At 34.1% G+C, this 22,852-nt stretch overlaps 2 protein-coding genes across 2 annotated transcripts; both read right to left on the bottom strand.

The window, feature by feature from the left end:
• Nucleotides 1-5: 5 nt before the first annotated feature.
• Nucleotides 6-11,050, bottom strand: LOC135837224 (neuroglian-like). Its single transcript, XM_065352431.1, has 24 exons — nucleotides 10,497-11,050; nucleotides 10,278-10,404; nucleotides 10,091-10,206; nucleotides 9,816-10,009; nucleotides 6,962-7,101; nucleotides 6,716-6,874; nucleotides 5,925-6,115; nucleotides 5,574-5,849; nucleotides 5,306-5,483; nucleotides 4,772-4,863; nucleotides 4,224-4,693; nucleotides 3,940-4,128; nucleotides 3,555-3,866; nucleotides 3,161-3,475; nucleotides 2,778-3,089; nucleotides 2,404-2,709; nucleotides 2,101-2,332; nucleotides 1,908-2,026; nucleotides 1,654-1,843; nucleotides 1,301-1,571; nucleotides 1,044-1,229; nucleotides 806-972; nucleotides 361-715; nucleotides 6-263 (listed from the first exon to the last, which is right to left on the bottom strand). Exons 1-24 carry the CDS (start codon nucleotides 10,573-10,575, stop codon nucleotides 176-178), a joined length of 5,064 nt encoding a protein of 1,687 aa, XP_065208503.1. The 5' UTR covers nucleotides 10,576-11,050; the 3' UTR covers nucleotides 6-175.
• Nucleotides 11,051-15,570: 4,520 nt separating this feature from the next.
• LOC135837223 (neuroglian-like) lies at nucleotides 15,571-20,081 on the bottom strand. The gene is made up of 10 exons (XM_065352430.1): nucleotides 19,974-20,081; nucleotides 19,756-19,897; nucleotides 19,568-19,683; nucleotides 19,249-19,445; nucleotides 17,179-17,318; nucleotides 16,939-17,097; nucleotides 16,579-16,757; nucleotides 16,229-16,504; nucleotides 15,858-16,092; nucleotides 15,571-15,774 (listed from the first exon to the last, which is right to left on the bottom strand). Exons 1-10 carry the CDS (start codon nucleotides 20,056-20,058, stop codon nucleotides 15,696-15,698), a joined length of 1,608 nt encoding a protein of 535 aa, XP_065208502.1. The 5' UTR covers nucleotides 20,059-20,081; the 3' UTR covers nucleotides 15,571-15,695.
• Between the last annotated feature and the right edge of the window lie 2,771 nt (nucleotides 20,082-22,852).

Here is a 22,852-nt window from a genome sequence, read left to right as displayed (position 1 = left end):
TAATACACATTTTTACAACCTTTATTTAAAAAAAATTAAATAATAACCTATTTCAACATTTAGAAAAATCAAAATTTAAAAATTCAAAACAAAAATATAAAAACGAAAAAAAATAAATAGAAAAGAGAAATCTAATACTTTCAGGATTTAATCTTACTTCATTTTGAGAAGTGGACTAATTCAATGGGATTGTGACCATACCATCATTATCTAGTTTGAGAGTTGAATCAGATTTTGGGTCAGCTGGAATATCTTCATTTAACCTGTGTATGTTAGGAATATTTTTATAGATTGTATTATTACACGGTGATTAGATCGCGCATAGAAGAATGCTTATAATGTAAGTAGATATGAACTTACAGTTGCACTGCTTCCTGATAATCAGGATCATCAAGGCAATCTGGTCTCCCATTTTTAATTTCTTGTTCGCGAACAATGTATTTATTCCCTTGATTTAGTTTCTTGAGATATGCTAATATTAGAATAACAATGACCACCAGAGCTATAATTGAAAGGATAAGAATGATCCATCCTATGTTTGGAGCTTCCGAGTCTGATTTTGTTTCTTCAGTCTTAGTTTTGGAAAAGTCTGATGATTCTACTGTTGTTGAAATTTCCTCTTTACGTGGCTCTACAGTTCCTTCATGTTGGTCAGATGATTGTTCTTCAGCTGTGGGGTTCTCTGCAGAGTCTGCTGGTAAGTCAAATAGACTTACTATAAAATTTGAAAAACAGGAATTGTGAATGAATAATTTCAATATAAGTACTTGTTTGAGAATTGTGTGGGAAGAAGTGATTCAATTACCTGAGGGGTTTGTTGTTTCAAATGATTTCATTTTAGATTCAGAAACCAAGGTACCATCAACTGAACTAACGCGGAATTTGTATTCCTTGTTTGGCTGTAAATCACTTATAATTACGCTGTCTGCATTTTTTTCCGTTATCGTTTCCAATTCAACATTGTCTTCAAATCTATTTATAAAGTTTTGAAATCAATACTATGTTGATAGTATCAAGAATTTAAAAAGGAATGAAATGATTACCCATAATCTATGCGAAATCCTGACCCTATTGATTGATTACTACAGTCTTTCATGTCAATGTTCTCACCACATGGCATCCATACTATTTTTACTGATGTAAAGTTTTCCGAATCAACAGGTACTAGTTGAAAATCTGGAATTATTAGAGATGTGCTGGAATTTCCTGTCCTTTGTTTGATTAAAAATCTGAAATATAAAAGGAGTTGGAGAAAAATTTCAAGCATGCTTTTACTTTTCTTTTGGTTTTAAAATTGTACTTTTCTCCTTCTCCAGCATTGGTTGTTGCCTGTATGATGATTGTATAATCAGTGTCTGGTTCCAAATCAGATAATCTAACTCTGGTTTGATTGGGATTTGTGATTTGTGGTATGCGTTCCTGCAGTGGACCCAACTCATCTCCAGAAACTGTTTGATAGTAAATTTTGTACCCTGTTAGATTTCCATTTGTATTCAATGGTGGTTTCCAAATCAAAGAAAGTGCTGTACTTCCCAGAGGGGTTGCTTCTAAAGATTCAACTGGATCTGGAACTAAAAATTTGAATGAAAAGTTGTATAATCATCTATTCATTTCTATGCTGGTGGCAATGTGTGTGAAGTTGTGAGTACCAACCTCCCTCTGGTGTATTAATTTCCAAGACATCGCTGAAGGGGCCAGCATGCTTTCCATTGAAAACGTTGATACGGATTTTATTCCTGACATTAGGAGTCAGTTTATCAATTATGTAGCTATCAAAGTTTTGTTCTACAATAATTTCAGTCATGTTATTTTTTTGGTCATTATACTCTTGCCAAATTTCTATCTGTGGAGAATCAGGATTTTAGTTTCATGTTTTGAACATTTGTTTTTTTTTTCTACTCATTTACCTTATATCCTTCAAAATTGCCTCTCAATGCTGCTTTGGGCACACGGTTCCATGATATATTTGCTTTGGTTGGTGATAGAATTTCTACAAGAGTTAGATTGCTAGGAGCTTCAAGGGGGACTGAAAAAAGATGGGAGCTTTATGTAAATTTCTCATTATAAAACCAATGTTGAAACTATAGTCTGCAAACTCACCCTCTTCCTCATAGTAACCTTCTATCACAGTTGGTGGTAGACTGCAAAGACCTTTAGTATTTCCAGCAATGACCTTGACCTGGTGTTTTTCATAAGGTGGTAAGTTCAGAGTATATTCTGTTGTTTCTGCATCCTCTATAATATGGCTTTCCCAGGCTAGTTCAGAAGTATCTAGTTTCCAGGATATATTATAATAGAATCCAGGTCCATTTTGTTCAGTCTTGGGCATAGGCTGTGAGAATTTTAACAAATTTTTAGATTATCTGAATGAGGACTAAATGGCAAAAATTGGAAGTGACATACTTTCCAGGATACCACTGAAGTTGTGGGTGTAGTAGCTTGAACAGTTACACCATCAGGATTTTTATAAGGAATGTCTGGTGGAGTGATGTATATGATGGGCTCAGGTAGTGGCTCAGCATGGCCTTTTTCATTACCAGCTATGACTACCACATAGTATAGCTCATATGGTCTCACATCAGGAATTTTGAACTCTTGTATTTCCCAGTTTGAGATGATTTGGATTTGCCATTGTGATTCTAGTCTGTCATTTTTCCATGATATATTGTAGTAAAATCCTGGACCATTGTGGTGAATTTCAGGTATGGGCTAAAGGGTTTATAGATGATAATTGTTGGTCAAGCAAAGGAATTGTCAAGATCAGATTGTTACCTTACCTCCCATGAAATCTTTAGAGTTGATGGTTCATCATCAGTGACTTCAATAGTCACATTATCTGGATTCTTTGCTGGAATGTCTACTGGGGTAACATATTGCAGTATATCAGCAGCTACTGACGCTTCACCTATCTCATTTCCAGCTGTGACCTTGACTAGGAATTTTGTATTACCAGGCACATCAGGTACTGTATGCTCCCCTATCTCCCAATTTGAGATGGTTTGGCTCTCCCATATTGATTTTGGTGTGTCTGCTTTCCAAGAGACATCGTAATAGAAACCAAGACCATTATGATCCAATTCTGACATTGGCTGTGTGCATGAAAACAAATATTGAATTGTTCAAATATAACTGCCAAAGCAACTGAGGCATCATATCATACCTTCCATTGTATATGTAAAGCAGCTGGTCTAGGTTCAGTGATTGTATCAATAGTCACATTCTCTGGATTCTTGTAAGGGGTATCAGCTGGAGTGGAGAATGTAATAGGCTCAGCAGCTGGTTCAGCTGGACCGAGTTCATTTGCAGCGATAACTGTGATGAGGTATTTTGCAAATGGTTGTACACTGGGAACTGCATTCTCTGTTGTTTCCCAATATGAAATAGTCTCAGTTTGCCATGATGATTCTGCTCCATCTTTTTTCCATGATACATTATAGTAGAAGCCTGGACCATTATGGTAAATTTCTGACATTGGCTGAATGATTTGATAAATTTTAGAAGTTATGAATCAACTGAAATACTTGGGAGTTCTGATGATCATGAATGTTACATACCTCCCATGATATTTTCAAAGTTGGAGGTCTTTCATCAGTGACCTCAAAAGTCACATTCTCTGGATTTTTTGTGGGAATATCTGCTGGAATGTCACATCTCACAGTCTGAGGAACCACCCAAGCTGGACCTGCCTCATTTTCAGCAATGACTTTGATGAGAAATTGGGTATTATGGGGTACATTAGGAACCTGATGCTCTTCTATCTCCCAATCTGAGATGATTTGATTTGCCCATGTTGCTTCTAGGGTGTTTGCTTTCCAAAAGACATTGTAGTGGAACTTTGGTCCATTATGATCTGATACTGGCATACTCTATGTATTATAAAATTAGTATCGAGCTTATTATGCAATGAGAAATTGTAAAAGAGACTATGGTATAACATACTTCCCACTGTATAACTAGAGATGCGGATCTAGATTTTGTGATTGCATGAGCAGTTACATTCTCAGGATTCTTGTATGGTACATCGGGTGCACTGGAGCATACAGATGATGGTTCAGAAGGTGATGAAATACCTATCTTGTTCTCAGCTTTTATTCTGAATGTGTAATTAGCCCATGGGTCCATCTTTACCTATGGAGATTTAGGCATCGATTAGCATTAAGAATGCATTTTTTTTAATAACTACTTAAGTATCTGGAATTGGTATTAGGAATTTGCAGTCTTACTTTGAAAGTGGTTTCTGTGACTGGAATTGCATCATTAAGTATGTCCCACTTATCAGGATCGGACTTGGAACTGTATTCTATAATGTAGTGTATAATTGGTGCTTGATGATCCCCATTGTTCTCCCAGGAAATCTCAGCATCCCTGTCATTACATGCCAGTGAAATAATTGCCGGAGGATTTGGACGGTTTTGTACAATGAGCGAAATTTCAGCTGTGGCATTGTCCAGTTTTGTAACAGCCATACAGGTGTATGTTCCCGAATCTGATTCGCTAGTATCTTTGATTATCAAAGAATCGTTTCCTTGAACAAAGTGCTGTTCATCTACGTTGATATATTGTTCATTTCTAGACCAGATAGTATTGAAATCTAATGCCGGATCCGCTATTACCACACATTTTAGTATGGCGGGTTGTCCTGCTGGTACTTCAATTGCGAAGGAATCAGGTGGGAGATCTATTTTTGTTCGACCTGTTGAAAATCATGAGCTTTTTTTTAGAGAGGAGGAGGCAGTAAATTATTGACTATTTGTGGAGTAAGTAAGCTTACTTCGAACATCTAGATGTAATGTCCTTTGTATAGATGAAATTTTGTTTTGTGCGGAGCATGTGTATTCTCCAATATCACTGAATGTGGCAGTGCTGTGAAAAAACATGAAGTGAGAAAATTTTCAAGCAGTTTGTTCCTCTATAAAATTCGAAAAATGTGACTGTTTTTGAGCTTCTGAGCAATTGAAAATAATTTGTGCCAAAATTTGGGTTGTAAACTTCATTTTGATTTTTGTAATTTTTGAAAAAGTGTCAAGCGACCTATCACAATTAGTTAAAATTTTGCCAAAATTTCAAATTTTTCGAAATTCTTGAAAAATCTAAATCCCATAAATTGGATCATTTTTTTCAGAATTTTTGAAAAATTTTTATTCAGTCTAGGTATTAAGTAAAATAGAAAATTTGATAATTTCTTGGATCCTAAATTTTGCGATTAGGTGTCTGAAGTTTCTACGTGTGGACTACTTCAATGACATTGATTCTGATTTGAACTCTCCCAATTCAAGGTTCCCTACTTTATGATGGTCGTTCTTACGTTATCGTTAGATCTCCACTTTTCGTTGTGGTAAATCGGCCACCAACTAATTCTACCTCATTTCTCATCCAAATTATTCGAGGCTTGGGTGATCCTTCGGCACGACATTTCATCGTCACTGTGCTACCTTCGATAATTTCTTCATCTCGAGGAAATTCGGTGATATTTGGTGACTCGGCTGCGAATCGAAAATACATATAAGAAATAAATTCAGCTGTTTGAAAAAATATTGTGTTTCTTGGAATTGATCCTAATCACTCATGCTTACCGAGAACATTGACGAATGCATCTTGATACACATAACCCACGCTGTTGGTCGCGTTGCATCCATAATTTCCAGTATCATTTTTCCAAAGCCCCTCAATAACGATGGAATTATCAGAAATGCTGCGTCTGGGATTCGATGGAGCTTCGGATAAAGGTTTTCCATTGTGTGTCCAGATGATCTCTGGCTGTGGAATTCCTGTAGCTTGGCAGTGAAATTCGACAGTCTCTTGTTCGTCGATAGTTACGCTTTCTGGTTTCTTGACGAAACGTGGTTCCACTGAGACGTGAAATACGATAATTTAATGATAATTTGTGTTTCGAATTCGTAGAATGGGAGTTTTTGTTTAGTTACCTAGAACTTTCAAATCGATTGTGTGCGATATTGGGTCACCGTGGCCGTTGCTAGCTTCACAAGTATAGTTTCCCTCGTCCAATGAGATGACTCGTTTTATTTCTATGCTTTTACCATTGTCTTTGGATAAAGTACCGGTTCGAAATTTCAACAGTTCTCCGTTTTTGTACCAGGTTATGGTGGGCAAAGGGCTACAAAAAAAGTTTTAGATTATATACTCGTAGTGTGATTAAATATCAGTCAATACTTTGTACTTAGGTATCTATTTATTTGAATCGGTTAATTTTTATGATTATTTGTTAGGTACTTAGATATGTATTTAGAGTAGGTAATTACAAAGTGAACGGATGAAGAGGGAAGTGAAAGAAGTAGATAGTTTGGTGAAATGTACATATGAATATCGAATATTTTTTCAACGAAAAAGTTTAATTTCTGGTCAATGCTTGCAATGGTGATTAGCGGGGCTTTCATAAATGTAATTATTATCATTTGCAAAACATTCACTTTTTATCTGAACAAAAGTAGCATTATTATTTCGCTAATAGGCAATTACTGAATGAATATAATTTTCACCGGAGATACGCTCTTTGGCAATTTCATTAGATGTATTATCAATATTCAAAGAATATTTTCAAGTATCAAGTATTCTAACAGACGTTTTTTGCGCATCGACATTGAAAATTTGGAAAAAGCGAGGTCGAAAAAATATCGCGAATTATCACTTATGCTCGAAGGTTTGAATTTATCTCGCAAATAATTATAAAACTAATTAGGTATGTACAGAAACTCACTTTCCACCGAATATGCAGTATAGTCGAATTTTCTGATTGTATGTAGCTATTTGTTCTGTTTTACTGACGTATTGTAGTATTGGAGCAGTTTCAATCTCTTGGGGAGGATCTGCTGGTTCTACCTGTAGTATGACTTTGCTTCCAGTTTTTACTTCGCTTCTACAAAATTGAAGATCACATTTAGTGACTCTCTTGCTATGGTATACTCTGGAATAAATAATGTTTGGGGTGTTGATCAGTGCTCACATGTAGAGTGATGTAACTGCACACGAGTAAACCGAATCTTCAACAGCGTCTTCTGGGGCGATACTCGAAAACCATAAAGTTCCTTCTGGATCGACGGTGATTCGAGGGTCGTCGATTCCACTCACTTTGCCGTTGTAATCCTATGTGTAGAGTACATATTCAAATATACATTATTATTTTTGAAATTTTTACTTAAAAAAATAAATAAATAAAACACGAAATGGTTATTTTTTGCATCTTTCTCTCTCTCCCCCCCCCCTTGAAATTTCCCATCAACTCCGAAGTTTGGTCTGATAAAAATTATTCGTCTGATTATGATTTTAAAAAAACTTCAATGTTTGGAAAACATTTCCCGGACTCCTCATAACCAAAATTATTATTTTATTTTATTTAATTTCACAATTTTCGGTTATTTTTTAGAAGAAGAGGGGGGGGGGGATTTGAGAATTTTTGCCGTTGGGATGAATTAATTTTGGAATACTTTCAGTAAACTTGAAAAAAAAATCCCCAAGTAATACTATAACCTCTCAAAACCAAATTTTTGTATTTCCAGCTCTTCGACTGTCTGGTGAGATTGAGAAAATGTCATTTAGTTTCCTGAAAAATTTGGTGTTTTTATATTTTCGAAGTTACCAACCCAGGTATTCGTCAAAAATCATGTTGAAACCGGGTTTTAAAACGAAAATTGAAAAAAAAGTGTTATATGTACCTACTTACGTTCCCTTTTTCAAAAGTACATAATTTTAAAAAAATTACTTTTTTTTCGAATAAATTAATTGTTGAAAAAATATGGTAGAAATTTCATCAAACAGGCTCGAAAAAAGTTTGAAAATTGGAAAAACGGAAACATCACCCAAAAAATATGTATTCATTATAATTTTTTGAGCCCCTCCTCCTCCCTCTTCCCACTCCCAAAACAATGAGTTCTAAAGAATTTGCAAAATCTTCTGGCAACAAAAAATAGTAAACGTATTCTTGACACGCTGTCTTCTGGAGAAAATCTTGTTTGCCCCTCTCCCTCAAAAAATAGGTCTCGAAGTTTGCAAAATATCCCGTCAAAAGTCCTGCAAAAGGCTTGTTTTTTCATTTTGACACTTTGTTGACATCTTGTTTGAATTGTCCTTAAAGTTTCTGATTAAAAAACGCTGAAATAACAGATTTTGAAGACTTGCCGCCGTGAAAATTGGAGGAGATAGGATTTCTACTTGCCCTGATAAGTTTCAAATCTCAAATAAAGCAAACCAAGTTACCAAAGTTATTAACAGTAAATTTTGGTTGCCTTCTTTTGAACAAATTTTTCTAAATCTCGGTCCTACTTCTCGAAGAAAAAAAGAAAAAAAGTTGAAATGTTCGTAAAAGTAAGATTACACTTTTTTATGCTTTTCCAACTGGTTAGGGACACTGTTTTTTCGCATTATGGTTACGAAAACCTGTTTTTTTTTTTTTTTTTAAATTGCCAGAAAATCTCGTTTTTTGCCAAAATTTGATAAAAATTGTGATTTCTCGCAAAAATTTCAAAAACATGATTTTTTTCAAAAAAATGCACAAAAGTTTCGCTTACTGTTTCGTTAAAAGCCAATAATTGCCAAAAAGACGTGTTTTTTGGCAAAAATTGTAAAAGTCTTCTTGCTTTTTGCGAAAAATTGACAAAAAAATCTCGCTTTTCAACTAAATTGCTAAAAAAAAAACTCACATTCGTTCTCAAAAATTGAGTATCCAAAAGTTCAGCTTTTTTGTTCAAAAATTAACAAAACGTCTCGTTTGTTAACGGAAAGTTACAAATTTGTCCACATTTTTTTCCGAAAGTCTTGACGAAATATTTCCAAAATACATTTTCTTTTTATGTAACAAAAATTCCCGCTTTTAGCAAATGCAACCAAGTCTCACTGTTTTTCAAAAACGACCCAAAAGTACCGCTTTTTTTGACACAAATTTCCAATCAGTTTTGCTTTTTACAATACTTGTAAAAGTCTTGCATTTTGCCAATTTATTGTGAAAAATTTCCTTTCTTTTAAGCAAAATTGTCAAAAAGTATTTCTTAAGCTAAAATCATTGTCAAAGTCTCTCCCTTTGTCTAAATTGCTAAGAAGTTTTTTTTGTCATAAATTGTTAAAAATTGTGTGCTTTTTTTGCAAAAAATTCCAAAAAGTTTCACTTTTTTCCAAAAATTGTCTTGTTTGTAGTTTCACTAAAAAGCTCTTTTGTTTGCTAAAATTGTCAAAAGTCTTGCTTTTTGCTAAAAATTGCAATAATTTTCACATGAGCCTTCGAAGTTTTTTTTTAAACGGGCTCTTTAATGCTGACTCAAAAAAAAGCTTCAAAATTTGGATAACGTCTTCATTGAAACGATGAGGTAAATTTCTACTGTGAGGAGGTTATGTATTTTTTTTTTGAATTTTGAATTTTGCAGAAAGGTTGAATTTTGAAAATGAAGGGGTCCAAAATGGTTCACATTTTGATACATTTTCACAATTTTTTCGGAAAATGTCGTATGATGTTATCTGCCTTGAAAATGAATAAAAACTTCCTCTTCCCCTAAAGCCCCAAAAGTATAATCGTCCTCTTCCCTGCAGTCCTCAAAACTATAAAAAGTACCAAAAAACTCGAAAAATCGCATTCTATAAAAATTTGCTGTGCTCGAGTACCTATTTTTTGAACCGCTGAATGCAGTTTTTTCAAAGTTTTTAGAATCAAATGAATTATCAAAAATAACTCGAGTACAATTTTTTTGAAATTTCAAATCCACATATTTTAGCTCCCGTATTTGTGAGGGTTGAAGGACCGAAATTGTCAGCAAATCCTTGAACCTATTTACCCATGTATTAGGATTCTATTTCTAAAAAATATTACTCACCTGTATCAACCAGTTAACGTTCGGCTTGGGATATCCACCTGGAGCCTTACAGGTTAAATTGTAAGGCTGACCTTCGGTTACTTTTTTCGCGACTGGAATCTCGTCTCTAAACGATTCCAACTCAATTCTACGAGCAATTACCGAATTCGAAGTAGCGATACCCCAAATATTCTCGGCGAAACATTGATATTGGCCTGGAAAATGTGATTTTTCAGAAGTTTAGAAGCGGTCAAAAATTTTGGCGGTGTATGGAAATATTTGTGAAATGTTCCTACCAGCATCGCTGACTTTGGTATTACGTATAATCAGCGTCCCATTGCCAGGTTTCTGGGAAATGCGATTGCCTTCGGAGGTCCAGTTGAAAAGTTGACCATTTTTGGTCCAAAAATAACTAAATTTATACACATTTGAGTCGTGTTTCCAAAATAACTAGTGACTTGAGGTGCAAAAAATGTCGCTTACTCTGGCTCAGGGATTCCTTTGGCTTCGCAAGGGATCTCGAAAAGTCGTTCTGTGGAGTCGTCGGTCTGTACGAAAAACAGTATTTCTTTGGTGGTAGGTTGCTTGACGAAGTAAGGAGGTGACTTTGCTGAGAATAATCGCGAAATTTAAAAGAAAAAAAATCACTCAAAAATAGATTTTAAAAATTCGAAAAAAATTACGATTTGAAGTTTAACTTACTTTCTGCCAAAACAGGACGCGTCTCGAATACGAAAATTATCACCGATAGAAAAACAATAAATCTCACTATCGAATTCATCGCGAATTCATTACTTATCGGCTTGTTCAATTTTACACAAATGAATTCAAGTTCTACTATATATTTTTTTTGTTATCTGGGCAACGCATTATTTGTAAATCAAATTACGTAAACTGTATTCAGCGGATGAGCATTGAGCGGGTATATCAAAAATAAATCTGATAAAGAGCGAATAACTCTTTCTATGACGATTATTCCACGAAATTTGAACGCTCCATTGTTGGGTTGAATTATTTTATAATAAATATTGTAGTTGCGTTTTAAAATGCATGATAATGAAATCAGTATCCGGCTACTGCTATGTGTTTTTTTACATTTTATAAAGAAAAAAAAATTGCAATTAGCATAGAACAAAAAATATAAGTAGGTGTTATAAAATAGCGAAATTTACGTATGAGAAAATTCGAATTCAAAACTTTCGGACTGTCGTTGTTATCAGAAGCGACATGTTAAAGTACTAATCGATTGAAAAAAATAATCATATCGCGGTGGAGGTCAAATTGTAAATACAAGTACATCTCATCTAAATTTATAAATAGGGATACATCGGAACACGATGTTTTTTTTTTCAATGCTTCAGATATCTAGCAACTTTCAGCTTTTGAATTTATTCTAATTAAACTCGCACCTCGTTAATCGTCAATGATGCAATTTTATGCTCGATATAAACGAAGTCATAATAATATACTCATATAATGAGACTTTTACGATACGAATAATCAAATTAGTGGAAGACGTGATTGGATATTAATCATTTTTTTATCCCCACTTTGACGAGTAATTAGTGAAAATAAAAGTCTCTAATGCGACGGATGATGAGGTTTGCAAAATGCAACCGATTCTGCGAAGAGGATGAACTGGCGTGAAGATCTTTGCTCTTAGAGTTAGACCTTGAGAGGGGAAATGACCGTGGGAATATTGCTATATACCTGGTATATTGGCGAATTTCGCGTGAAGTGTTAATTGATTTTTAGTATTTCGGCGGCGGCAGCGTTTAACAAACTTATTGTTGATTATTTATAATTATTAATTGACGTAAATCGTGCGAAGATTTACGACGACGTGTTCTGACATTGAGACATTTATCAAAGTTTGGTTTTGGTTTATTATACATAATACGATTGCCGATTGGATTGGACGCGTGTGATGTCGCGTCAGTGATGATGTTCTCATGATTATGAGGTTTATTTTGGATGATTTACATTGTTACAGGTTTATTTTTATCGAGTGATGAATTATTGCCTTGATTTGGATGGGTTTTTTTAAAAGTTTGACAGGTGTAAGTGCGAATTGTGAGATTGTTTGAATGACAAATTATTTCAAAAAGGTTATGAATAATTATAAATTTATACTTTTTTTTGTAAAATTATATACGATTTTTGGAGAATTTTTGAAAATCAAATGATCATAAAATGGGAAAAATCAAAACTTTGCTAGATTGGCTTGGAAAGCTGAAATTTGGTGTGTATCTTATTGTTCACCCGCCGAATTGATTGGAAATGGTTATTATTTCATTGTACATATTATTATTTTATAAAAATTAATTCATGTCATCAACTCAATGAGTATCTAGAGAATATATCAAAATAAATTCCAACTCAAGGTGTCTAACGGACCACTGTGGTCCAAAATTGCAAAGTAGCGTCCAAAATTCAAAAAATCCCCCAGAGTACAAAATAAGTATCAAAAGTTGATAATGAATATTTAGATGTCCCTATATGTGATTTCAAACACTTTTACAATATTTTTCTGGCATACAGAAATGATACATTGGTCCTAACTTGAGTCTGAACACACCCACTTATTGAAACAGTGCCTGTCTCCAACGATGGTGTTCTCTGGTCTGAATACACCCACTGATTAAAACAGGTTCTGTTTCAAACACTGCTTTTTGAAATGGTGTCTGTTTCAAACACTGGTTTTTGGAATGGGGTCTGATTCAAACACTGGTCCTAACTTGGGTCTGAACACACCCAATGATTAAAACTGTGCCTGTTTCAAAAGCTGGGTTTGGAAATGGTGTATGTTTCAGACAATGGTTTTTGAAATGGTGTTTGTTTCAAACACTGGTTATTAAAATAGTGTCCGTTTCCAACACTGGTTTTTGAAATGCATGGTGTCTGTTTCAAACACTGGTTTTGGAAATGGTGTCTGTTTCAAACACTGGTCCTAACCTGGGTCTGAACACAACCACTGACTAAAACGGTGTCTGTAACAAACACTAGTTTTGAGCAGTGTCTGTCACAAACACTGGTTTTAAGCAGTGTCTGTCACAAACACTGGTTTTAAACAGTGTCTGTCACAAACACTGGTTTTAAGCAGTGTATGTCACAAAAACTGGATTTCAGTGGTTTCTGTCACAAACATTGGTTTTAAACAGGGTTTGTCACAAACACTGGTTTTAAGCAGTGTCTGTCACAAATACTGGTTTTGAGCAGTGTCTGTCACAAACACTGGTTTTCAGCAGTGTCTGTCACAAACACTGGTTTTAAACAGTGTCTGTCACAAACACTGGTGTTAGGCAGGGTATGTCACAAATACTGGTTTTCAGCAGTGTCTGTCACAACCACTGATTGAAACAGTGTGTGTTACAAACACTGGTTTTAAACGGTGTCTGTCACAAACACTGGTTTTAAACAAGGTCTGTCACAAACACTGGTTTTCAGCAGTGTCTGTCACAAACACTGGTTTTTAACAGTGTCTGTTTCAAACACTGGTTTCAAACAGTGTCTGTCTCAAACACTGGTTTTGAGCAGTTTATTGAAACAGTAGACGTTTCAAACACTGGTTTCTGAATTGGTATCTGTTGCAAACTTTGGTTTTTGAGATATTGTCTGTCTGCAACATTGGTCCCTACATGGGTCTGAAAAATTCCACATGTACATATTTACTAAATTCTTTTAGGCATGTTGGTAATACAATTTATGATTATTCTGATTGTTTTAGATTGTTTCTTGAAGGATGAGACTTTGCATGGTATGTCAGAATAACTCTGAGATTGCTGTAAAAGCTTAACCCTTTCGGCTATGAGACAAACTGGCGGATAAAATTCGAAGTGCTTTAAACTGAGTAAGGCCGGTTGCTGCCTAGAACTCAAAATTTGCTGGAAATCGCACATTCAGAAAGTATTCATGTCACAAATGGCAATAAACCTTAAATTGACTATTTTTCCATTTATGACACGGAATAGCATTATAAATCAAAATCAAGCCTTCTGAGGCATCTGATATTTCGATATGAAGATATTGATAACAAGCATCTTTGAAACTAGAAAAGAAGACATGCTAAAATAAAATAAGTTTCGGTAAAAAAAGAATTTATTGAATGAAAACAAGGCATGCGACTTCAGATAGTTACTCATACTGCAAAAGTTTGAAGGTGATTGCTTGTGGGAGGATTAAAATTGATGGAAAAATCTTTGTGTTATAGAGAGCATTTTTCAAAATTTTGATAACCCATGTCACAATTCAACGCTAATTTTCAATGAAATTCTGAAAAATATGTATCATTTTCATCTTCTGACACATACATCTCTCTTGAGATAATTTGCTTGGGTGAGTAAGTTGCCTCAGAAGATGACCGGGTAAACTTTTGCAAGCATTTGAATTTTATGATGGATACTGTGTCATAAAGACTGCGCTCAATCAATTCATTATCTGTAAGATGACTTCTAAAAAGTAATTCCAGTAATTCCGCAACAAGACGTACGTATTTTATTTTTATTATCTCCTTATGACAAACAGATTGAGGGCTGTATTATGACACAGTATCTATCATAAAATTCAAATGCTCGCAAAAGTTCACTAAGCCATCTTCTGAGGTAACTTACTCATCCAAGCAAATCACCTTAAGAGAGATGTATGTGTCAGAAAATGAAAATAATGTCATACTTTTCATGTTGAATTGTGACACGAGTTTTCAAAATTTCAATAAATGCTCTCTATAACACAAAGATTTTTCCATCAATTTTAATCCTCCCACAAGCAATTACCTTCAAACATTTGCCGTTTGAATAACTATCTGAAGTCGCATGCCTCGTTTTTCTTGAATAATTTCTTTTTTTACCCAAACTTATTTTATTTTAGCTCATCTTTTTTTCTATTTTCAAAAATGCTTGGTACCAATATTTTCATCTTGAAATATCAGATGCCTCAGAAGGCTTGATTTTGATTTATAATGCTATTTGGTGTCATAAATGGAATAATAGACAATTTAAGGTTTATTGCCATTTGTGACATGAATACTTTCTGAATTTTCGATTTCCAGCAAATTTTGAGTTCTAGGCAGCAACCGACCTCACTCAGTTTAAAGCACTTCGAATTTTATCCGTCAGTTTGTCTCGTAGCCGAAAGGGTTAAACAAGCTTCCCTTATTCTAGGATCTGATGTTTACTAATGGTATGTCTATGGTGCGCTTTTCACTTTATTACTTGGGTCTGAACACGCCCACTGATTAAAACAGTGTCTGTTTCAAACACTGGTTTCTGAAATATTGTCTGTTTTAAACACTGGTTTTTGGAATGGTGTCGGTTTCAAACACTGGTTTTTGGAATGGGGTCTGATTCAAACACTGGTTTTTGAAATGGTGTCTGTTTCAAATACTGGTTTTTGGAACGGTGTTGTTTTCAAACACTGGTTTTTGAAATGGTGTCAGTTTCAAACACTGGTCCCAACTTGGATCTGAACACACCCGTTGATTAAGACGGAGTCTGTTTCAAACACTAGTTTTTGATATGGTGTCTGTTTCATTCGTCCAATTTGTTTACATTTGCTAGAATCTTGAAGGTGGAAATAAAATCAAAAATTGAAGTGATAAAATTAAATTTTCGACATCTGCTTTCTTGAAAAAAAAATCTTGGGATGTTTGAAGATACACATTAGAAAATCGAAAAATTTGCATGAGAAAGATTGCCTCGACTACTCCTCTCTCCCTCTTAAAAAACCCAAGTGTTTAAAAAATGTCCTGTCAAAAGTTCAGCGAAAAGTCCTGATTTTTTATTTTGAAATGTTGTTACACTCGAGGTTACCGCAAAACTATAAAAACGAAAAAAATAAAAAGAGAAATGTAATACTTTCATGAAAAAATAAATGTTACAAAAGGACTAATGTAATTTAATGAGATCACGACCTCGCCAAGTCCATCTGATATGGAAAAACGAATCTGACGTACGTGGGATCAACTGGAGTACCATCATTTAACCTGCGTGTATGAGGAATATTTTTTTGATGATTTTTGTTTTGTTGGATTATGCATAGAAGAACTAGGGATAGGTGCAAACTTACGGCTGTGTATGTTCTTGAATACTGGGATCCTCTAGATATTCTGGTCTCCGATTATCGATTCGTTGCTTGTGAAGTATGTATTTCTTCCTTTGATTAACGAGTAGTTTCTTGAAAAATACTAATATTAGAACGATGATGACCACTCCAGATATAATTAAAACTATCAGGGTGATCTTTGCCACAGGCAAGTCTGATGATTCTGTTGTACTTGGTTTGGCTATTCGGTTTTCAGCATCTGGCAATTTGAAAAACTTGAACATTATTTCTATGTACTTAGGTAGGTATGTACCTTTGCAAGAACATATTTTAGTTTGTGATTGCAACATTTGTCATGATTGAACTAACATCTTAATTTCGATAGATGTGCTTACCGAGAACATTGACGAATGCATCTTGATAAACATAACCCACGCTGTTGGTAGCGTTGCATCCGTAATTTCCAGTATCATTTTTCCAAAGGCCCTCAATGACGATGGAATTGCCAGAAATGGTACGTCTGGGATTCGACGGAGCTTCGGATAAAGGTTTTCCATTGTGTGTCCAGATGATCTCTGGCTGTGGGTTTCCTGTGGCTTGGCAGTAAAATTTGACAGTCTCTTCTTCGTGAACAATGAAGTTTTTTGGTTTTTTGACGAAATGTGGTTTCACTGAGACGTTAATTACGCTAATTTAATGATAAATCTGATTCGAAATCGTAAATTGCGAGTTTTGGTTTGATTACCTAGAACTTTCAAAGCGATTGTGTGGGATATTGGGTCGCCGTAGCCATTACTAGCTTTACAAGTGTAGTTCCCCTCGTCCGATGTGATAGCTCGTTTTCTTTCCAAGATTTTAGATGAAGTACCGTTTCGAAATGTCAAGAGCTGTCCATTTTTTCTCCAGGTTATGTTGGGCAAAGGGCTAAAAAAAGTTTCAGATTATAAGATAACTAACTAGGTAAGTAAAATAATTGGAGAATTTTTTCAAGTTGGTACAAATTAATTGCGTGGCAAAAAAGGCAACGAAACATTTTTTTGAATTGATCATCACGAAGGTTCTTGCTCAAAAATTTGGGTTTTATTTTAGGAATATAGTTACTCACTTTCCGCCGAATATGCAATATAAACTAATTTTTCCACCGTGTATAGCTACTTCTTCGTTTTTACTGGTGTATAGTCGTACTGGAGCAGTTTCATTCTCTTGGGGAGGATCTGCTGGTTCTACTTGTAGTATGACCTTGTCACCAGTTTTTAGTTCGCTTCTGCAAAATTAAAAATGAGATTTAATGAATCTTTCTCGATCCTCGTGAATAAATAAGATTAAGATGTTGCTCAGTGCTCACATGTTAGGTGATGTAACTGCACACACGTAAAACAAATCTTCAACAGCGTCTACGAGAGCAATACTCGAAAACCATAAAGTTCCTTCTGGATCAACGGCAATTCGAGAGTTCTTGATTCCAAACATTTTTCCGTCGGTTTCCTATGCGTGAAATTCACATTTTAAAGATAAATTAAGTATCATTTTTTTGTTTTCCTTCGATATACCTCCTCGTACATTTAGGTACATTCTTTGCTGATTCTGTCAAACATTATCGATTTCAAAGTACGAAATCTTCATGAAAATCATACTTTTTTTGATGCCTAGAATAGAATCAAATTTCTATGTTTGATACATTTTTTAAAAACTGTCAACCTTTCTTCAAAATTTTATTTTATTTTATTTTTTTTTTTTGAATTTATACGAGCAAATTGGTCAAAAATTCACTTTTGAACTCAACTTTCCTGAAAATTTACGAAAACCATCTAAAACGATCGATAAGAGCGCCCCATTTTTGGCCCCTCTGAAGAATTTTGAAATTCCTGGAGAAATTTGATTACTCGCTGGAGGCTTCAAAAACGTAAAATTGTGATTATTTTTGAGTTGAGAGTGATCGTGAACAAATGTTAGACGATACCTATCTTGTCAAAAAAACAGCTGCTTATTCCATTCCTTCTATGAAAATTCATTTCTTTTTTCATTCCTTCCAAAATGAAAAAATAGGTCAAAAGTTCACTTTTGAACTCTCACTCCCAGAATTTCGGGGTAGATAACAACGTAAAATAGTCGAGAGGGTGACTAATAAGTATTGACCAAAGTTATACGTGCCAAAGTTCATTCTTGGCCCTTCCAGAACATTCTGAAATTTCTGGAGAAAATTCAAAAATTGCTGGAGTCTCGAGAATGGCTTAAAGTTAAATTGAAGGACTTATTCACGATGGTTTATTTTAAAAATCGTCTTTAAAATATCGTTTTTGAATTTTTTAAACTTGAAAAAAAAAATTTTAAATGAATTTCAGCATTTGAAATTTTGGTTACACGAGGGTTTTTGAGACATGTTCTTTCGTTCGAGTTTGTTTACTTTCAAATCGTATGTACCTGAAAAAGTGAGTTCCAAAGATTCCTCTGTTCGAACCAGAATTTTTTCAAGTTCCTTTTTGAAAAAACTAGTACAATTCCCGTCAAATACCCATGGAAAAGTTGGATTTTGGAGACCTATTTTTAATTTGTTTTAAATTAATATTATTAAATTTTAATACCTACTTAAATAATGAAAATTTTCATTTGAGATCAGGGGTTTTGCGATAAGGGCCCTTGTGGTGATATTTCGATTTTTTCAGGAGAGAGAAAACATCGAATTGCTTCGATTTTTCGATTTTTTTTTTTTTTTTGATTTTTGGGTGCAGTGTTGTCTTGCGCATAGGTTGGATGGGAAATTTTGACGAAATTCGTTCGTCATCGCCTGATATCCGTGATTTAGAAAAGGGACCTTGTGGTGAAAAGGCGAATTTACACAACGTTACAGACTACCCCGCAAAAAAATACCGAGAAATTCGGATTCGCCATGAAATTTTACATAGGTAACAACAATAAAATAATTTTTCCATCGTCCTTTTTTTTTTAAAAAAAAAATCAAAAACAAACAAAAACTTTGTTTTTCGATTTCCCAAAAATGTGAGTTTTTGAGTATTCATGTTCAAGTAATTTTTAAACGAGAAGTTGATGAGATAGGCGAAATCTGATTGCACCATTCGATTTCTCGTGAAAAAGTAAGTCGGAATCGCCAATAATAAAAAAAAACATCGAACCACCACAAGGACCCATATCCCGAAACGCCTCTCATTCATTTTTTTTTTCAATTAAAATTTTATTTACTTTATAGGTAATTTTGAATTTTTAAAATTTAAATCTAATTATTTTACAAATAAATAATTTTATCTAGGTACTTTTATAAGATGAGCAATTAAGGGTATCTTTGGAAGAAAGACTTGAAAGTGAAATTTTTTTCTAATGATCTGAACCAGCTTTTTCTTGAGTATTCAAAAATAAGAACGGTTACAATACAAAGACACTAAAATGTGTTGAAACTCACCTGTTTTACCCAATCAATATTCGGTTTAGGATATCCACTGGGAGCCTGACAAGTTAAATTGTAAGGTTGACCTTCGGTTGCTGTTTTGACGACCACCGTCGATTCATGTCTGAACGAGCCCAGCTGTATTCTACGAGCAAAAACCGAATTCGAAGTCGCTATACCCCAAATGTTCTTAGCGAAACATTGATATTGGCCTGGAAAATGTGACATTTTAGAATTGGAAGTCGTCCAGTCTTCGACATAATTATGTATAGGTATATGTAGGTACATATTTTTCAAACACGAGTAGGTATTAATGTTTCTAGTTCCCACCTACCTTCATCGCTGGCTTCTGGACGACCTACAACCAGCGTTCCTTTACCAAGTTCTTGGGAAATCCGATCGCTTTCGGAGGTCCAGTTGAAAAGTTCACCATTTTTGGTCCAAAAATAACTAAACGCACATGAATTTTAAGTCTTGTTTCTACTTTCTAGAACAACAGGTTAATTTAAGATTTTCACTTACTCTGGTTCAGGGATTCCTTTAGCTTCGCAAGGTATCTCAAAGCGTCGTTCTGTAGAAGAATCGTTGGTATGTCTTTGTACGTAGAACAGTATTTCTTCGGTGGTAGGTTGCTGGACGAAGTAAGGAGGTGATTTTTCTGACTCTGAGAATACGTAATCGTGCGAAAAATCACTCGAAAATAAAATAAGATTGTATTGTGTACTTTCAGTTTAACTTACTTTCTACCAAAATTGAACGAGTCTTGAATGTAAAAATTACGACTAATAGGAAAATAGGCCTAATCAATCTCACTACAAAATTCATCGCGAATTCATCATAACTGACCGGCTTGTTGAATTTTACGTAAATGAATTCGAGTTCTATCGAAAGTCTGATTAATTTCGGGCTTCCTTTCATTTTATCATCATTTCCAGCTTTGTTTTGACGAATTATTTTATAAACGATAGACGAAATGGATCATACCCCTGCCCTCTTCCATTCCATCTTCCAACGTACTATTTTCAAATAAAAAAAAAAAAAAAAAAATTAGAAAACTAGTGGGATTGCAATTGACCGGAAACTCGGTTCTATAGTTTTTGGTTATTTGGATAACGCATTATTTGCAAATTGAGCTTCGTAAATTATGTTCAGCGGATGAGAGGGCATCGAGTAGATATATCAAAAATTAATCTGATAAAAAGTGAATAACCTTTTCTGTTGCGATTATAGGTCGAGTGATTTTATTTTCGTAAATGCTACAGAATTATGTTAAAATAATTATAGATAATGAAATTAGTATCCGGTTATGTACATTTTTTTCTAACGGAGAAAAAAATTGCGATTTCAGAAAAAAATTGTATTAGATAAGTTGATGTAAAGTAGCGAAATTTGCAAGTGAAAAAAATTAATAAAATTGTTGAAGTGTCGTTTTTATGATAAGCGACATGTTACGTTTTCATGGACTGAGTATAAATAACAACAAAACGCCTATACCTAATTAGTTATTTACTATCATATAAAATACAGAATAAAATGATTGAACTCGAGTAAAATCATCCTTCCGTTAAAATCTGCTTACAATTTGTAACTTAACTACCTATCTTGAAATTTTCGAATCTCGTATGAAGGGTTGCCAGAGGTTAGAGATATTTTTTAAAATAAAATAATTAAATTTTAATTTAAAAAAAAAAAGATTTACTGTAGAATAAAAAAATGTAATTTTTTCCATTTTTTACAAATTTTATATATGTACTTATTAGGTACCTATAATTATTACTTAAAAAAAAAAATTTTCACCCTGCAAAGTGATCAGAATTTATTTTAGGTAGCTAATCAAAACACAATTTCGCGCAGACAGACTTTCTGTCTCTTCCCCCGATGATACAATTTCAAATCATCACGTTTTCGTACAGGGGTCCGAATTGAATCCACTTAATACTTACTGTTAGGCTTGTGCTCTTGATGTCGATTGAATTAATTTAATTTTTTTTTCCTTTACAGATGATCGAGATTCCAAAACGTATATTTTAATACCTCACTCAACGTTCAAGCTTATTCTCCAAATTCGTCCCTCTTTTAAACATCATACATTATGTAGGTACCTCGAATACGTAAGTACTTATAGCGTCTCAAAATTAGCGCAAGACCTTATTAAAATACATATAATATTAATACCAAAATCATGATTGACGACCTTAAATAAGGAAGTACGTAAAGTATTGATTTGGTAAAAAATTACCTTCTACATAATATAATTATCGTCATAAATATTAATGAATTTCTGGTGAAAAATTAACTAAACCCCTGCAAAAATCACGATTAGATTACCATTTCGACCGAAGCGTTTGGAACTCGAACTTATGTTTCGATACGTACCAGTATCATTATCGTAGTCGTAAATCATCGTCCGCAGACCACAGTTTTTCAATCTCTGCTTTCACAAAAGCGTTGTCTCAAAGTAGGTACCTAACTTAAGGAACTTCTACAACTCCATCGTTAACCTCGAAATCGAACCCGAAATCCGAACTGTAGTATTAGGTACCTATACTGAGGCTCTACTGCTTTCGACTTCAAAACTTGAATTTGACATTCGTACAAAGCTCCGTTCACTTGACTGAAATGCTGAAAATAGTACGGCTTTATAGCATCACCATCATCCATCAAATATCCCAAGCAAAAGATTTTATCAGATTAAGAATCACTCATGTTCAATTGTGGGCAAAGGACTTTTTTTTGACAAATTACCTACTTATCCAAAAAATTCTGATTCATGCCGAAATGGTCTGTAAAATCTTGTTATCCGCAGAAATAGTCTGAATGTACAGTTTTTGAAAAAATTGCCAAAAAGAAAAAGTCCTAACGTTTGTCTGAATTTGTCTAACCCTTAAATATTTATGTACAACTTGAACCAAAATGAACGAAAAGAAGAAAATGAAAAAAAAGGAAAAAAACTCAAACTAAAAATTAAAAAAAAAATAAATTATTAAAAATTGAAAAATGAAAACTGAATCTGTAATTTTTCAGTGTTTTTCCTCCCTTGTTTTTTTGAGCTGATCTTTTTTCAACAATTATTTTTTCATCAAAAATGTGCAAAAAGTTGATAAATTTTTGTATTTTTGGAACTAATTTCTTCAATTATTTTACCAATTTTTCACCGAAAAAAGCGCTAAACGATGAAAAAAAGCCCCAAAAAAGCAAAATTTCCGCCATTTTGACCCAAAATAAGCAATTTAAAGCATTTACACCCAAAAAAAACACTACCAACTTTCAGTATTTGCCTTAGAATGGAATGAAACGCAAGGAAAAATAATATGTTTATGTCGTATAGGGTGTTGCTACAAAAAAAAGCATTATCATAAAAATCCTAGCCCTAAAAATCACTGATTCCAATTCAGAAAGTTTCACTGTAGTAATACCGGCTAAGGATCGGCGAAGACAAATAAATCACTTTCGCGTAGCTTTACGTTCAAGTTTAAAATCGGCATTGTCATAATCATAACTTATTGACTGGCGGTAAATTCTGCCAATTTATCACGAACTGAAATGAATCGAAAATCAAAAAACTATCATGAAATGTAACATGTAACGATCACATATTACAATACTTTCTCGTACAACA

This window comes from Planococcus citri, chromosome 2, assembly GCF_950023065.1.
Source record: "Planococcus citri chromosome 2, ihPlaCitr1.1, whole genome shotgun sequence".
NCBI classification, from domain to species: Eukaryota; Metazoa; Arthropoda; class Insecta; order Hemiptera; family Pseudococcidae; genus Planococcus; species Planococcus citri.
The sequence above is the reverse complement of the archived record's forward strand: the minus strand, read 5'-3'. Positions and strand labels throughout refer to the sequence as shown.

Coding starts and splice junctions, on each gene's coding strand:
- LOC135837224 (XM_065352431.1), bottom strand. CDS start 10,575: ATGAATTCGATAGTGAGATTTATTGTTTTTCTATCGGTGATAATTTTC. Junction 4,864..5,305: donor AGTGGAGATCTAACGATAAC/GTAAGAACGACC, acceptor GTTTTTTCACAG/CACTGCCACATTCAGTGATA. Junction 1,844..1,907: donor GCAATTTTGAAGGATATAAG/GTAAATGAGTAG, acceptor GATTCTCCACAG/ATAGAAATTTGGCAAGAGTA.
- LOC135837223 (XM_065352430.1), bottom strand. CDS start 20,058: ATGAATTTTGTAGTGAGATTGATTAGGCCTATTTTCCTATTAGTCGTA. Junction 19,898..19,973: donor TCGTTCAATTTTGGTAGAAA/GTAAGTTAAACT, acceptor ACGTATTCTCAG/AGTCAGAAAAATCACCTCCT. Junction 16,093..16,228: donor TGCATTCGTCAATGTTCTCG/GTAAGCACATCT, acceptor TCAAATTGCCAG/ATGCTGAAAACCGAATAGCC.